The sequence below is a fragment of the Mastigoproctus giganteus genome, chromosome 3 (genome assembly GCF_048544385.1).
Source record: "Mastigoproctus giganteus isolate SK-2022 chromosome 3, ASM4854438v1, whole genome shotgun sequence".
NCBI classification, from domain to species: domain Eukaryota; kingdom Metazoa; phylum Arthropoda; class Arachnida; order Uropygi; family Thelyphonidae; genus Mastigoproctus; species Mastigoproctus giganteus.
In genome coordinates this window covers 246,239,661-246,255,378 of record NC_143577.1, presented here as the reverse complement: position 1 = coordinate 246,255,378, position 15,718 = coordinate 246,239,661, and the positions used below count along the sequence as shown (strand labels likewise).

General features: G+C 34.8%; 1 protein-coding gene across 1 annotated transcript in view; it reads left to right on the top strand.

The window, feature by feature from the left end:
- Nf1 (neurofibromin 1) overlaps positions 1 to 15,718 on the top strand; it is a 1,111,953-nt gene that overhangs the window by 679,689 nt on the left and 416,546 nt on the right. The window contains exons 30-31 of the mRNA XM_090369763.1: positions 7,687 to 7,861; positions 13,555 to 13,794. Of these exons, the coding sequence (XP_090225889.1) occupies positions 7,687 to 7,861; positions 13,555 to 13,794 (415 nt within the window). The remainder of the gene's footprint in view (positions 1 to 7,686; positions 7,862 to 13,554; positions 13,795 to 15,718) is intronic.

The window sequence follows — 15,718 nt, the reverse complement described above, 5'->3', positions numbered from 1 at the left end:
AGATCAGAACCTTATGTGTTGGACGTGAAATAGTATTAGATACCCCAGCTGATGTTGCAGATAAACTCAACAATTACTTTGCATCGATATTTACATAATAAAAACCCTTTCTCTAAGAGAAATTATGGGAGTGAAGTTGAAAAATTTGTAATTAGTGAAGTTGAAAAATTTGTAATTAGTGATATTGAAATTTTATATGAGTATTTAACGAAAAAACATTTGAGCGTACACTCCAGTAAGGCTCCTAGGGATGATGGCATGTGCCTGATAATCTTAAAGGAGGCAGCAAGTGAGTGCATTGATTTTTTTTTTTTTTTTTTTTTTTTGAACCATTGAGATAAATTATGAGAGCATCATTGAACTCGTCAGTGATTCCGCTGGATTGGAAAGTGCCAATGTATCTCCAGTCCCTTAAGGCAGTTCTAAGACGTTTTTTTTTTTTTTATTTTTATGAGAACCCCAAACACGAAAGGTATCAAAACCTATAGTACTTAGTACTGTGCATGGGTTGAAGGAGAAGTATGGGGGGGGAGGGGGATGCCGGAAACTTTGCTCTAGAGACTAAACATGGGTTTCACCACTTCAAGCCTCCAATAAGCAAAGTGGTGGTATTTCACCGGTTGATGAAAGTCATCTACCACCTACATTACCGACCAGTCAGTCTAACTTCAATAGTAGGGAAAATCTTGAAGACAATGAACAAGGGTGGAATTCAGGATCATTTAGATAGAAATGGAATTCTGAAGGAATCTCAGCATGGCTTTTTAAAGGGAAAATCATGTTTCACAAATGTGGTTAGCTATTTTGACAGGAGCATTTAGGGAATAATTTCAACATTGTTTATTTGGATTTCAGCAAAGCATTCAACTCAGTCCCGCAATCCAGCTGAAACAGGTTGGAATCACAGGGAAAATCCTTTGATGGATAGCAGGATTGTTTCAGGGCAGGAGGCAGAGGGTTGTGATAAATAGTTATTTCTCAGATTGGGTTGATGTAAGAAATGGGGTTCCGCAAGGATCAGTATTATGAGCACTGTTGTTTTTGACTTTCATAAATGACATCGATAATGGGATAGAGGGTGTGATGTCTAAATTTGCAGATGATGTAAAACAGAGGTTGGTAGAGTAGTTAATGATCACCGCCAAGCAGAGCTTCTTCAGAGTGAGCTAGATAGACTTCGGGGATGGTCAGAAAAATGGCACCTATGCTTTAATCCAGCAAAGTGTAAGGTATTACACCTGGGGAGCAGTAACCCCAAAATAACTTATACACTTGGTGGAATTGAACTAAAGCCAGTAGAGGAGGAAAGGGATTTGTGTTTTACGATACAGTCAGACATGAAGTTCTGAAAGCATTGTAGACAGGTTGCAAGGAAGGCCCATGGTGTCCTATCGATGATTTATCAAACAATTTCTAGTAGAGATAGGGATGTCATAATCCCATTATACAAGGCTATTGTTAGACCACACTTGGAATACTGTGTTCAAGTATGTGGACCACACCTAAAGAAAGGCATTGAGCTTCTTGAAAGGGTCCAAAGGTGGGTAACTTGCCAGCAGAAGGGTGTCCATATGGGGAAAGACTTTGAATATGTGAGTTGCACAGCTTGGAAACTAGGCACCTTAGAAGAGACTTGATTGAAGTGTTTAAGGCTCTCAGAGGCATAAGTAAAATAATGAGGATGAAATTTTCATGGTTATAAATGATTCTAGAAGTAGGGGTCATAAATTGAAGTTATGGGTGGGGGTAATGTTTAAACTGGATTGCAGGAATTTTTGTTTTATCCAGCGAGTTATAAATTACTGGAATAAGTTACCTACATGGGTGGTAGAGGCTGGCAGTTTGGGGAAATTCAAAGATCAGCTGGATAGTTACCTACTGGAGGAAGGAAATGCATAATTTGCCTATTTACTTTTCTTTTATTAATTCTTTATTTTTTTTTTAATTTTCTCTTATTATTATTTTATTTTATTTTATTTTTTATTTATTTATTTTTTTTTTTTGGCTGTGCAGCATAAGCTTGTTGTTATTGTTATTTGGTTTTTAGGAGCATTAGCAACATAAGCCATAGGCTTTCTTGCAACATGTGGCCATTGCTAATACTAGTACTAAATAAATGTTCCCCTGTGTATATCATTCAAGAAAGAGTAAAGATGTCACCACTATTTACATTACCCATGCCATTTAAAGGAAATACAGGTCCACAATCTCTTTTTTCAAATTCTAAAATTCAAAAAGTACTGAAAACCAAAAGTTTTTATATGAAGCATCACTCATGACATGACCCAAGCAGGTGAGAGATGTCAGTTGCATAGAAAAGGTACTTATATTCTATTATAGATGGGCAACAGTAATACAATAACCCAGACAATACCATATACATAGTTGCATTTTATGTTGTCTGTATTGACACATTATGATTACGATTAATTGATGACTTTTTCAACTATTTATTAAATACCAATTTTAGAGAATTGTATATTTGTGACTCTTCTAAAATTTAAAAATTTTGGTATTAAAAATATTTGTATTAATTTTAAAACTTATGTTTTTAACATTCATCATCATCATCAGCCATTTTCAGTCCACTGCAGGATGAGAGCCTCTCCAGCAACTTTCCAGTTCCTTCTGTTTTAAGCACTGGCCATCCATTTACTACCAAAAAACTCATGAATTTCATCCATCCAACTCCGCCTTTGTCTTCCAGGTTTTCTTCTAGCTCCTCTTGGGTACCATTCTGTTATTTTCTTAGTCCATCTGTCATTGTGTCTTCGAGCTGTGTCCTGCCCAAGACCATTTTAGTTCTTTAGTTTTGATAAGAATGTTCTTTACTTGAATTTGCTGCCTAATCCATGTGTTTCTCTTCTTATCTAGCAGTCTGATTCCCAATATAATTCGTTCCATTCTTTGCTGTGTAGTTCTCAGCTTCTCTTCCATTCTTTTGGTGAGTGCCCAAGTTTCACTTCCATAAGTCACGGTGGGGAGTATACATTGGTTCATTATTTTACGTTTCAGACAAACTGGGATATTGCTCTTCAGTATGTGACTATATTTCCTGAATGCTATCCATCCAAAATTTATTCTTCTCTTGACTTCCAGCCATTTATCATTATTACAGCTAATAACTTGTCCCAAATAAGTATATGACTCCACCTTTTCAATTACTGCTCCTTCAATCATTTCCCTTTCTGAGGCATACTTGTTCATCATTACTTTTGTTTTAGCCATATTCATCTTTAGTCCAAAATCCTTGCTAACTGTGCATAACTGATTAAGATTTTCCTCTAATTCTTTGGGATCGTGGCTTATGACCACAATGTCATCTGCAAATCGTAAATGATTTAGGTACTCTCCATTCACATTGACTCCTTTCTGCGACCAGTCTAATCTTCTGAAAGCTTCCTCAAGGGCAGCAGTAAACAGCTTCGGAGATATTGTCTCCTTGTCGAACTCCTTTCTCGATTTTAAATTTCCTACTGTCTTTGTCTAGTCTAATAAAGGAGGTAGCACTCTCATATATTTTCTTCAAAATCATAATATATGGGGTATCTATGCTTTGTCTTTCCAGTGCCCGAAACATTGCCTTATGCTGTATGGAGTCAAATGCCTTTTCATAATCCACAAATGCCAGGCATAATGGTGTTTTATATTCATTTGCTTTCTCCGTTAGCTGTGATATTACGTGAAGGTGATCCATAGTTGAGAATCCTGTCCTAAAGCCAGCTTGCTCTTTTGGTTGATTCTCATCAAGTATTCTTTCTAATCTGTTAGTAATGACCCTCGTGAACAACTTGTAGATGTGGGATAACAAGCTAATTGGTCTATAATTTCCAATTTCTGATTTATCTCCTTTCTTATGCAGCAAAACTATGATTGCATTATTCCACTGCTTAGGCGTCACACCTTTTCTAATGCACTTTGTGAAGAGCCTTGCCAGTTTTTGTGTTATGTCTCTTCCTCCCAATTTTAATAACTCTACAGTAACTTCATCTTCCCCATGTCTTTCTGATTCTTCATTTTCTTCAATGCATGTTCTACCTCATCACGAAGAATATCGTGTATGTCATATGTGTTGCTACTTTGCAATCCATCTTCCACACTGCTGACATCATTCCCTCGCTCCTTGTATAATTCTCTATAGTAGTCTTCTGCTATTTGAATAATGCCTTCTCTGCTGTTTATAAGTACACCATCGCTATTCTTCAGTTTCAGTATCATTTGTCTTTCTGTTTCTGATTTCAACATTAGACAATAATAAATCATGAAGATTATTTTTAATATAAATAGAAATTTTTAAATCTTGAATAACATTAATACATATACAAATGATTATAGTCTGAAAATGTTTGTTTCCTCTCTGAGTGCTTATACTGCCATGATATTGCATGCTGAGTTGATGACAAGTTGATGTAAGCATAGCATGGTCAGTTGACTCATTGCTAGTACAAGTCACACATACATCTGGTGTTGCTCTCTCTATATATATATTTTTTATTATTATTATTATTTTATTTTATTTATTTTTAGTTTAATTTCACTGTGAAAGTGTCAAAAACCAGCTGAAGATACCTTTATGGTAACAGTGAGAAGTGGAAGCATTTCTCATTATGAATAGCACAGAAAGTGGAGTTATTGCAGAAGTCTGTCATGGTATGACTGTGCAACAATATATATGGTGAAAAATGTGGTGTGGGAACTACCACCATATATGATTTAGAGAAAGAGAAGACAAGTTGTTGAAGTTTTTCACTTCTGAAACTTATTCCTACAGCTACTCTGCACATTTCCCTGCTGAACTTCTTGTTAAAAATAGTGGTTTTGGCATTTACTTTTCCACCACTGTGACATGTTTAATACACCCTTGTAACCTAGGAGTTTTATGCTGCACGAACAGCAAGTGTGAAGATTTTATTATTTTTATTTATTTATTGGGCAGATGTGCTAAGAAGTGGCAACTGAAGTTTAACCTTGACAAATGCAAAGTACTGCATATGGGTAGAAGTAACCCCAAAGAAACGTACCAACTGTTTGGTACTACACTTAAGGTGGTAGAAAATGAAAAAGACCTGGGAGTAATTGTGCAGGCAGATATGAAGTTTTCTGAGCAATGCAGACAGGCTGCCAGGGCAGGTGATGGGTTTTGTCAATGATATATAGGAATTTTGCTAGCAGGGAAAAGGAGGTGATTATCCCTCTGTATAAGGCAATGGTCAGGCCACGCCTTGAGTACTGCGTACAGGTCTGGAGGCCTCATTTTAGGAAGGATGTAGATTTACTTGAGCATGTACAGAGAAGGGCAACAAGATTGGTGAGGGGAATGAAGGGATCCTCTTATCAAGAGAGGCTTAAGTTCTGCAAATTGCAGTGACTGGAGACTAGGCACCTGCGAGGTGATCTGATTGAGGTGTATAAGGCCTTGAATGGGTTCAGCACACTGAATTCTGATGGGATCTTTCCACTTGTTCAGATTACGAACCTAAGGGGCCATAAATTCAAATTAAGAAAAGACAGATGTAGATTAGATGTGCGGAAATTTGCCTTTAGCCAGCGGGTGGTTAATTGCTGGAACAAACTTCCATCTGTCATTGTGGAAGTTGATAGGTTGAATAAATTTAAGGAGGAACTGGACAGGCATTTGGAGGGAATGGTGTGATTTTTTTTTTTTTTTTTTTGGCTGATACTGCATAAGCTCATACATATGCTTTCTTGCATCTCATCCACTCTTTCATCCACTTCTATTACTATTATTATTTTTTTTATACTGTATGCTTAATGCAGTCAAGAGCAGCATAGGAATCTAAAGCTTCCTGAAAAGTTCACTATTAGGATGCCATTTATGCAGTTACTAATTCTTGGAACAATGCTGATAAACAAACATTAACGAATGCTTGGCATAGACTTTGGTCTGTAAGAAGGTTTGATAAATATTATATAAGACTACTTACACCAATAGTTTATCATCTTCCGAAAGTGTAAATAGGTTAGAGGAAGCTGGCCAAAGAATTGCTGAACATTGACAGGGATGCACCTGTTGTGTGTTTGTTGAGTGATGGAAAAATTGCTGAAAATGGTGTTAAATCAAGTTAAGCATGGAGAAAATAGTGATGATTAGAATGATAACATTACGAATGATGAAAAGTTAAAAAATCCCCTTAGATGATATGGTTAAAATGTGTGATCAATTAATTGATGGCCTTGAACAACATGCAGTTATCAGTGAGCAAGATATTATGGCAGTTTATGCAATTAAAGAGAGACTGCTTAGACAGAAAGCAATGTTAATGAGACAGATGACAATGGAAATACCCTGTTCTTCCTTGTGAATATGTGAACTCTGTTCCTGACCCATCTTGGAGTCAGACAGGCCACCTGGTCTGTCTGACTCCAAGTTGATGACAACACGATGCACTCTCCCCTCCAAGTTCCTCAAGCTAAATGTAAATATAAGTTTATTGCATCCATGTGTACAAGTATTTAGCTTAGTTTTATATTATTATTATTATTATTATTATTAGCTATATAGTGCAAGGGGAAGCCTGAGAAGGGTGATGAATAAGAGATTATTCATCACCCTGGAGACTTCATTTCAGGAAGGTTGTAGAGCTGCTGGAACAAGTACAGAGAAGGACAACAAGATTAGTGAGGGGGAAAGCGATGCTCTTACCAAGAAAGACTTAAGTTTTGCAAATTGCATCATCTGGAGACTAGGCACCTGTGAAGTGATCTGATTGAGATGTATAAGGCTCTGAATGGTTTGATCAAGCTAAATGCTGATGAATTCTTCCTCTTGCTCCACTACACACTTGATCAGGTATGAATTAAAATTGAGGAAAGACAGTTGCAGAATAGATATACAGACATTTGCCTTTAGCCAGCGAATGGTCAATTGCTGGAATAAACTTCCTTCTTGTGGAAGTTGGTAGCTTAAATAGATTCAAAGAAGAACTGGATAAATGTTTGGAGCAAATGGATAACTGAAATGGGAAGGTTTTTTTTTTTTTTTCGCTGATGCCGTATAAGCTTGCTTTCTTGCATCATGTGCACTACTAATGCCATAATGCCAACAATTCTATAAAAAATGTCAATATGATATCTGTTAACATTTTTTCGTAAAACTATTTACAATACAGTTTAACCGAATATTAATTCTTTTAAAACACTAGTTTTATCAATTTAAATAGGAACCTTGTGTTTTCCTTAAAATGAAGGTTTGTTAAAATTTCTTTTTAACAAATCTTATAAAGTAATATGCCATTTTATGTAAGTAATGGTCATTTTATTCTTTTATATGCTCATGTGGTTAATTTTCCTTTGTTTTTCTAACCAATTTACATAGTATTTGAAAAAATTATCATTTGAAATCTTTTTTAATATTGCAATAATTATGAAAAGATCAGAAAGGAAAATATATATTAATTGAATTGTGGTTTTAAACTAATTTAAATTTACTGTATTAGCAAACTGTCATGGCAGATTATTTGATTTCTTATTTAATATGAGAAATTCATGTATTGATGTTTTCTCTGAAACTTTTTGCTTCAGAAAATTGCATTCATATAATTGAGAAATAATAATGCATTATTTATATTATATTATATTATATTATTAATAATTTTTAGGTCTCAGCTATTTTATTACTTACAAAATTTGTGCTCACTTAATTTTCTAATTTTTGAACTGAAATAGTGTCACCCTATGAAATGAGTATGATTGACAGACAGCCTACTCAGAGAACTAAAAGAGGCTTAATGCTTATGTCCAAGATTCTACAAAATATTGCCAACCATGTAGAATTCAGCAAAGAGCAACACATGCTGCATTTTAATGATTTCCTTAGGACCAATTTTGAAGCTGGAAGGAGGTATGTGTATATCATGAATAGATTGTACATTAATCCAATTTTTATGGCTAATAATCTTTAGCCATGAAAATAACAGTAATTATTAATAATAAAATAGCAAATGCTTAAAAAAGCGGTACTCACCTTGAATAAATCTGCATGGTTTAATTAGAGAAGGTTGGTTAATATTTAGGTTGAATAGTTGAGTTAAAGAGATTAAGGGAGGGGCAAAAATAAAGTGCTATTTCAGAAATTAGAATAGGTGCAAGGAAACAGGTGTGTACACATCTAATCCTTGTTTGTCATTAAAGTAGGGAATAGTTGAAATTAAATAAATAATATAGTGGGTCAATAGTCATTACGGCGACTTTCGTTGGATTACAACGTCTTCAGTTGGCAATTGAGTGGGTAGAGAACGTGCGCAATATTTAAGAAAAACACCAATCAAGTCTTCCAAAAAATCAACAATATCGTAATATCCGATTGTGACATATTAGCGTCCTTCGACATCACATCTCTTTATACCAATGTCCATATACCATTCACCCTACAAGCTCTACTTGAGTTTCTAGCAGCAGATAACACCTTAACAGAATGCACCTCTCTCTCCATAGACCACATCCTCAAACTCACTACACTTTTATTAGATGCCAGATACTTCAGATTTAACAACCAAATTTTTCAACAAATATTTGGCTTACCGATGGGCTTAGGTATTTCGGCCTCCTTGTCCGAAATTTACCTGGCCGCCATCGAGAACCAAATTCTATACCCCTTCCCCCGTGAATTAAAATTATACATACGCTATGCTGACAACATCCTTGTAATAGGCAATAGACCTAGCATCGACAATCTCTTTTCAAATCTCATGTCATGACAGACAAGAGATTGTCTGTCATGTACAGACAATCTCTTGTCTGCACATGACAGGTTTAAATTTTCACTTGTGCCAAAAAAATCCAAATACTACAGTCTTTTTTTATTTATAAAAGTACAATTTTATATAGCAGTCTTTTATTTACAACATAAAAGACTGCTGTATAAAATTGGAGCAGTGTGAGATTGACTGGGAGGAGACAGAGTGCTTATTAAAGGGCACTGCTCTTCATGGACAAATGTTATTAGTGGATTCCTCCCCATTGTTGCTTTTGGTATTTATTAATGCATCAGCATTCTAGTAAACATCAATCAGGCTTAATGTCCCAGTTTGCAAATGATACAAAATTTGGCATGGTAGTAGTGATAGTAATCAAGATAAGCTACTGCAGAAAGATATAGAAAAGTTAGGCAGATGGTCTGAGAAATGGCAGTTGAAGTTTAACATTGACAAATGCTTATGAGTAACAGTAATCCCAGATTTAACATATTAACATACTATGGTATTGCAATGATAAAAAGCTGGGGATAATTATGCAGTCAGATATGATATTCTGTGAGTGGTGCAGACAGCTGTGTATAAGGCCATGGTTAGTCTGCATCTTGATTACTACCTGTAGGTGCGGAGGCCTCATTTTTTTAGGATGTTTATCTTCTGGAATGGGTCCAGAGAAGGGAAAGGAGATTGTTGAGGCTTCAGTTCTGCAAATTTCTGCATCTGGAGACTAGGCACCTGGGAGGTGATCTGTTTGAGATGTTTAAAAAGATCTGAATGGATTAAGCAAACTCAATGCTGACTGATACCATTCTTCCTCTTGCTCAAGTGGATGCATGAGAATAGACATGCAGAATTTTGCCTTCAACCAGTGTGTAGTTTGTCGGAACAAACTTTCGACTATCATTGTCGAAGTGGGTATTTTGAATAAGTAAGGGTTTTTTTTTTACCTGATGCTTTATAAGCTTGATTTCTTGCATTATTCACCACTACTAATATTAAAATTTCATCATATGTGGGCATCATTTTCGAATTTCATGAATTTGCATGTTAGATATTCCAATACTTTTCAATATCATTGAAGAATTAGATGAAGCAGTGGATGTTTAGCAATATTAGTTCTGTTAGTTTCATTCTGTGAGAACCTGTATAAAAGAAAAATAGAATTAATATGCAGTGATCATGGTTGTTGAACTGACTGGTGTATAAGGAAACTTGAAATATAGGAGATTATCTGAAGTTATGTTTGACATTTTAACTATTTCTCGTAACAGTGCTGAGTGTGAGAAAATATTCGGTCACTTGAAAAAAAATAAATAATAAATAAATAAACAAACAATCAAACAAACCTCATTTTCAATTCTCCCTGTATAATTAAACTTTGGTAGTATAAAACAGAGCTACGATGCTCAATATGTTCTACATTGTATTTCAGTATTTGTGGAGAATAAGAGAAATTTACACTTCCATATGACACTCTCCAGAAATTAAAACAAATATAAAATTAATCCAAAATGATTACAGTAATAAAATCAATTAAACAAATTAAAAAATTCAAAACAGTTTAACATAAAATTTGAACAAAAAAACGACTTTGCTTCCTGAAGCTGACAGAGCTTTTTGACCATATGTCTTGATCACAGGAATGGAAATTACCAAGTATGTGTGAGCCTGGATCTTAAATAGCAAGGTTATTTGTCTTCATGCATGCACGTAAATGACCAATTGGAGATTAGATATGGACAGCGAACTTTAATAGAATTCAAAATTAAATTACATGAAAATTCTATTAACGTTCACCATCAATATCTAATCTCCAATTCATGGTCACTAATGAGCAAAGACAGTCTTGCTGTTTAAGATCCAGGCTCGCATATACCCAGTAATTTACATTTCTGTGATCAGGACATATAGTTGAAAAGACTTGTCAGCTTCAGGAAGGAAAGTTGTTTTTGCAAATTTTACGTTAAACTTTTCTGAATTTTTAAATTAATTTTTTAATTGTTTTTTAATTCTTTTAATTGATTTTATTTCTCATTTTGCATTAATTTTATATTCGTTTTAATTTCTGGAGAATGTCATACTGAAGTGTTCTACGTACCATATTCAGGTAAATTTCTCTTATTCTTCTATAAAGATTAAACTGGAAATGCTCTGGATAGTAGGGACATTGTTTTTAACAGATCTCTGATTCAACCCTCCTGAAGAGTGCAAGATTTGCATCAGTATCTTACTTGAAGCAGTGATGGTTTCTAGTAGGCAATTTATGACCAAAAAATCTTGAGTGCTTTAATATTTGGAGGCATACAGGATTTTTTGGTCATGAATTGATTACTAGAAACCATCACTGCTTCAAGTAAGATACTGATGCAAACTTTGCACTCTTCAGAAATGTTGAATCAGAGAACATAACCAAATGGTTAGGATTGAGAGTGTAGTAGCATGCTCTTTACTTTATGTGGAGAGTGGTTTAAGCCCTCATAACTATTAAATACTGTTAACAATTATATTCAATTATGTTTAACTTCAACAATTTCTCCTCCACTTTGCTCTCAGTTATTACAAAATCACTTAGTTCCCTGTTAGAGTTAGTTAAATGTCTGGCATTCCCCTCCTTGAATAATTCCTCATGTGTGAATGTAGATGCAAAATACTCATTCAATTTATCAGCTACTTGAGCAGGATCATCAATTGTTGAACCATCTTTGTTAAGTGGACCAACCTGATTCATCCCTTTCCTTCTAGAGTTTACATAAGTAAAGAACGCTTTGCTGTTTTTCTTTGCATCCTTTGCCCAAGATTTCTTGTAATCTGCCTTTGCTTGCCTAACCTCTTTTGTAACTTGATTATAGACCAGTTTATATCTACCATAGGCCTCTGTGTCAAAAAATTCTACACTGCGAGCCTTTCACAATCTCTCCAGCGCCGAATTGATCGACAAGGCTCTCATCATATACTCCCTCCTATCGGGTTTGGGCAGAATTGCAGACACTTTCAAATTTAACCCTAACTCGCAACTTTTTTTCAGCATTGACCTGTACTTGTTAAGTAAATCTGTGGATCTCTTACTCTTAAGGTCCTTAGTGCCAATGTGTACAACAGTATCACCTTTTGTGCCCTTAAAAGGTGATATCTGCTGCACAACCTTAACTTTTGCCCCTGGCAGACATACCCTGGTCCTGTCTCACCTATTCTTTTTGCATAATATATTCCCCATCTCCCTGACAATCGAGTCACCAACAATAACTAGTTCCTGTTGGGCCAATGCATTCTGCCTTGGAGATTGCCATTGTGTGATGAGTTCACTCCTGTGCCTGATGCACAGGAGTGAGCTCTGGCATTGAGTTGGGCAGCTGAGAGCTTGACGAGGCCCCTCATTAATTTCTTTGAGGGCATCTGCCCTACACCACAAACTCTCATAGATGCCCATCAGAATGCTGAGTTGGTGCCTGATTTCTTCACTCTCTGCACCTAGCACACATGCCAAGACATTCTCTTTGGCTAGATCATGTCCTTTTCTAGAAAGGTCTGCAAACATTTCACATTTCAGTTATTTTTTTAGACTGAGATGCATTGGAGAATTGCCCCCTTCGGTTCTTCCCCTAGCCACAGCACTCTTGTTACTTTGTATCCATTGCTCTGCTGCTGTAGTCTGGGTCATGATTCCGTTTAAGTACAATTTGTTTAACAATGAAATTTAATAAGATTAATAAATTTTGCTGATTAATTGATAATACTGTACTAATCTAAGGATTCTTATTTCAGTGCTACAGTAATAATCTCTTTCCCTAGTCCAATTTCATACCCAAGTTATTTCTCTTCTTATTTTTTTATGTTATATTTGAATTTAATAAAAGAAATAGTAATTCGGTTTAATCAATAAAATAACCATTTTCTATGATATGTATGGTACATCAAGTAGTATTGACCAATTGTCACAGATTCAGAATTAGAGATTCTTGTTTGTAGTTATCTTAGTGTAGCAAATTGTATCATGTCAGTGGCTATCTTAATAACCAGATATACAAAGGAAAATATGGTTTATTGTTCATCCTTATTCAAGGTATTTTTTTGGTGGAATCATTTATGTATTGAATATGTGGGTTAATAATAGAGTTTCTTATCTTTTGTGGTTTTTGTTGGGTAGTTCAGATTTATTCTGATTTTGAGGACCAAACAAGCCACAGTATGTTATTTCACTATCTAGTTTTACATTAAACCTTACGTTATGAAGTTCGGGATATACGTTACCCTATTCCTTGTCGTATAATAATGGTTCCAATTTACAAACGTAAAATCTATGGACACTAAGTATTAACTTTCAAAATCACTATCTAAATTCAAAATAAACCACAGAGCTTTACTAGAACTATAAAGCTACTTATAGAAAATAATTTAGTATAACAATTAAGTCAAAAAAACGACTAAATATAAATAAAAACTTAGCTTTCTCCGGAGCTTCAAAAATCTTGGCCAACACAGTAATAAGCTCATACCAAAGTCCAGTTTCATACCCAAGTTATTTCTCTACTTATTTTTTATATTAAATTTTAAATTAATAAAAGAAATAGCAATTTGGTTTAATCAATAAAATTACCATTTTCCATGATATCCATGGTATTGACCAACTGTCACAGACTCAGAATTAGAGATTCTTGTTTGCATTTATCTTAGTGTAGCAAGAGCACAATTGTATCATGTCAGTGGCTATCTTAATAACCAGATATACAAAGGAAAATAAGGTATACTGTTCATCCTTATTCAAGGTATTTTTTTGGTGGAATCATTTATGTATAGAATACGTGGGTTAATAATAGATTTCCATACTTTTTGTGGTTTTTAGGTGGGTAGTTCAGATTACTTCTGATTTTGAGTCCATTGACCAAGCAAGCCACAGTATGTCATTTATCAGTGATGCAAACGTTCATGCTCTTCATCGCCTTCTTTGGAATCATCAAGAGAAGATAGGGGACTATCTCTCTAGTTCTCGAGACCACAAGGCTGTTGGGAGAAGACCGTTTGACAAGATGGCTACACTTTTAGCATATCTAGGTCCTCCTGAACATAAACCTGTAGACTCCCAGTAAGTTTTTTACTAGATTTTTGAGAAATATGTAATACAAAATGTTAATTTATAGTATTAGAAATTTTGGATGTACTACTGTAAGAAGACTTGATTATCTGAGTCATAGTGCACAGAGTGAATAAATTGTCTTTTTTTGGCTTTTTTTACTCAATTAAAAAAAAAAAATACACACACACACACACGTTAAATGAGAGAGGCTAAAATGGCCAGTTCCATTATGTAGAAAAGCAAAGTTTAATTAATGTATTGAATAGTCGTTAGGTGGTGACCTTTGCTTGTGATATAGTAATTAGTGAAAATTGCATTTCTACTAGAGAAGGCACAACCTGCAACAAAGAACATCTACCAATTCATGCTTAGATTAATCACATTTTTGCAATTTAATATGAGGTAGTCTAAATTCAAATACCTGGGGCATTATTTGCATTTTGCTCTCTCTTATATCAGTCTGTGTTTGGCTGATTGATTGATCAGTCTTGGTCACGACTGTTCAAGTTATTGGTCTGGTTTACTTTGTAAAGTACACTGTTAATTTTGGCAATAACCTAAGATATGGTGATTGGTTTTCTGTATTCATAAAATAAATTAATAAATAGCCCAGTGGTGTTCCCCCCCATTCCAACAATTTTGGGTTTCAGCTAAATCATTCATTGGCTACCACTTTCTGTGCCCAAAAACACATTTATACACGCATAATGTGGCTAGGTTGCTGATGTGCCATTAGAACAACCACACTCATTTCTGGTGGAAAAGACATGGTGGGAATGATAGATATACCTTTGATACATTCACCAGATATCATTCCTTTAGATCTCTTTTTGTGGGACTTTGTGAAGGACATGCTTTATTTTAGTTAGTTATTTCTTGATTACCAAGCAGCACAAAAACTGCACCTTATAGGGCTGAACTTGAGTGACAACATTATTATTTGAAGATACAAATTATAACTAGTTGAATCCATTGGTATTTGGATGTTATTCAGTTAACTGGGATTTTTCCCCCCCCCCCAAAAGTGTATATTCTCTATTAAGGAATTAACACAATTTTTTTCTTTATGTTTGAAACTAAGTGCAACTGTCAGATACAGTGGATTCCGGTTATTTGGAACACATCGGGATAGTGCATTTTGGCCCGATTAAACCGCTGCCCCAATTATGCAAAGTTTCAAATAAATAGTTAAAAATACAGTGGACCCCTGCTTTATGATTGATTCTCTGTACGATCAAATCACGTTATGATGGACTCACCATAATAAAGCATGTTTACTATACAATATGTAGTAAGCGCCAGTCATTGTGATCTTGTTTGTGAATTGAATTTTAATTGTATTAAACAACGATTATAATAAGCAAAAAAGGCGGAATATTATGCACAGGATATAAAAGTAAAGATATATCAAGCACAAATTTACACTTCATTGCCTTACCAATTAAAAAATTAAATGACACTTGAAAATCGTAAGAATATTTTCCACAGGTTAACAAAATAAAAATAAATTTACGCTTACATAAAGAGCTTAATTTATACAAACTGTAATACGTACATACTAACTAGTTGATATTTCTGTTCACTGACATTTTGGGATGGGGGGGTTAAAATTTAAAACAGTAAAAAAGATAAGCAATCAATAACAAAGAACACGGCACGCACAAATTGCAACTAACATGATACACCCAAGCGAAAATGGAGTAACAAGTTACGAAGCTTAAAAAATGAGAATGAAAAGAATATTTTGAAAATTTACGTTTTTTATATGATTGAAGATTTCATGGAAGGGGAAACATATTTCACCATAATAACCTAAAAACCCACAGAATTCCAGCTGTCAGTATTATCGCAAATTCAATAAGATCGAGATTACTATCCATTTATAATAGATTGCCCAATAAACCGGAAACTGCTAATTGTTTTATGGTTTTGA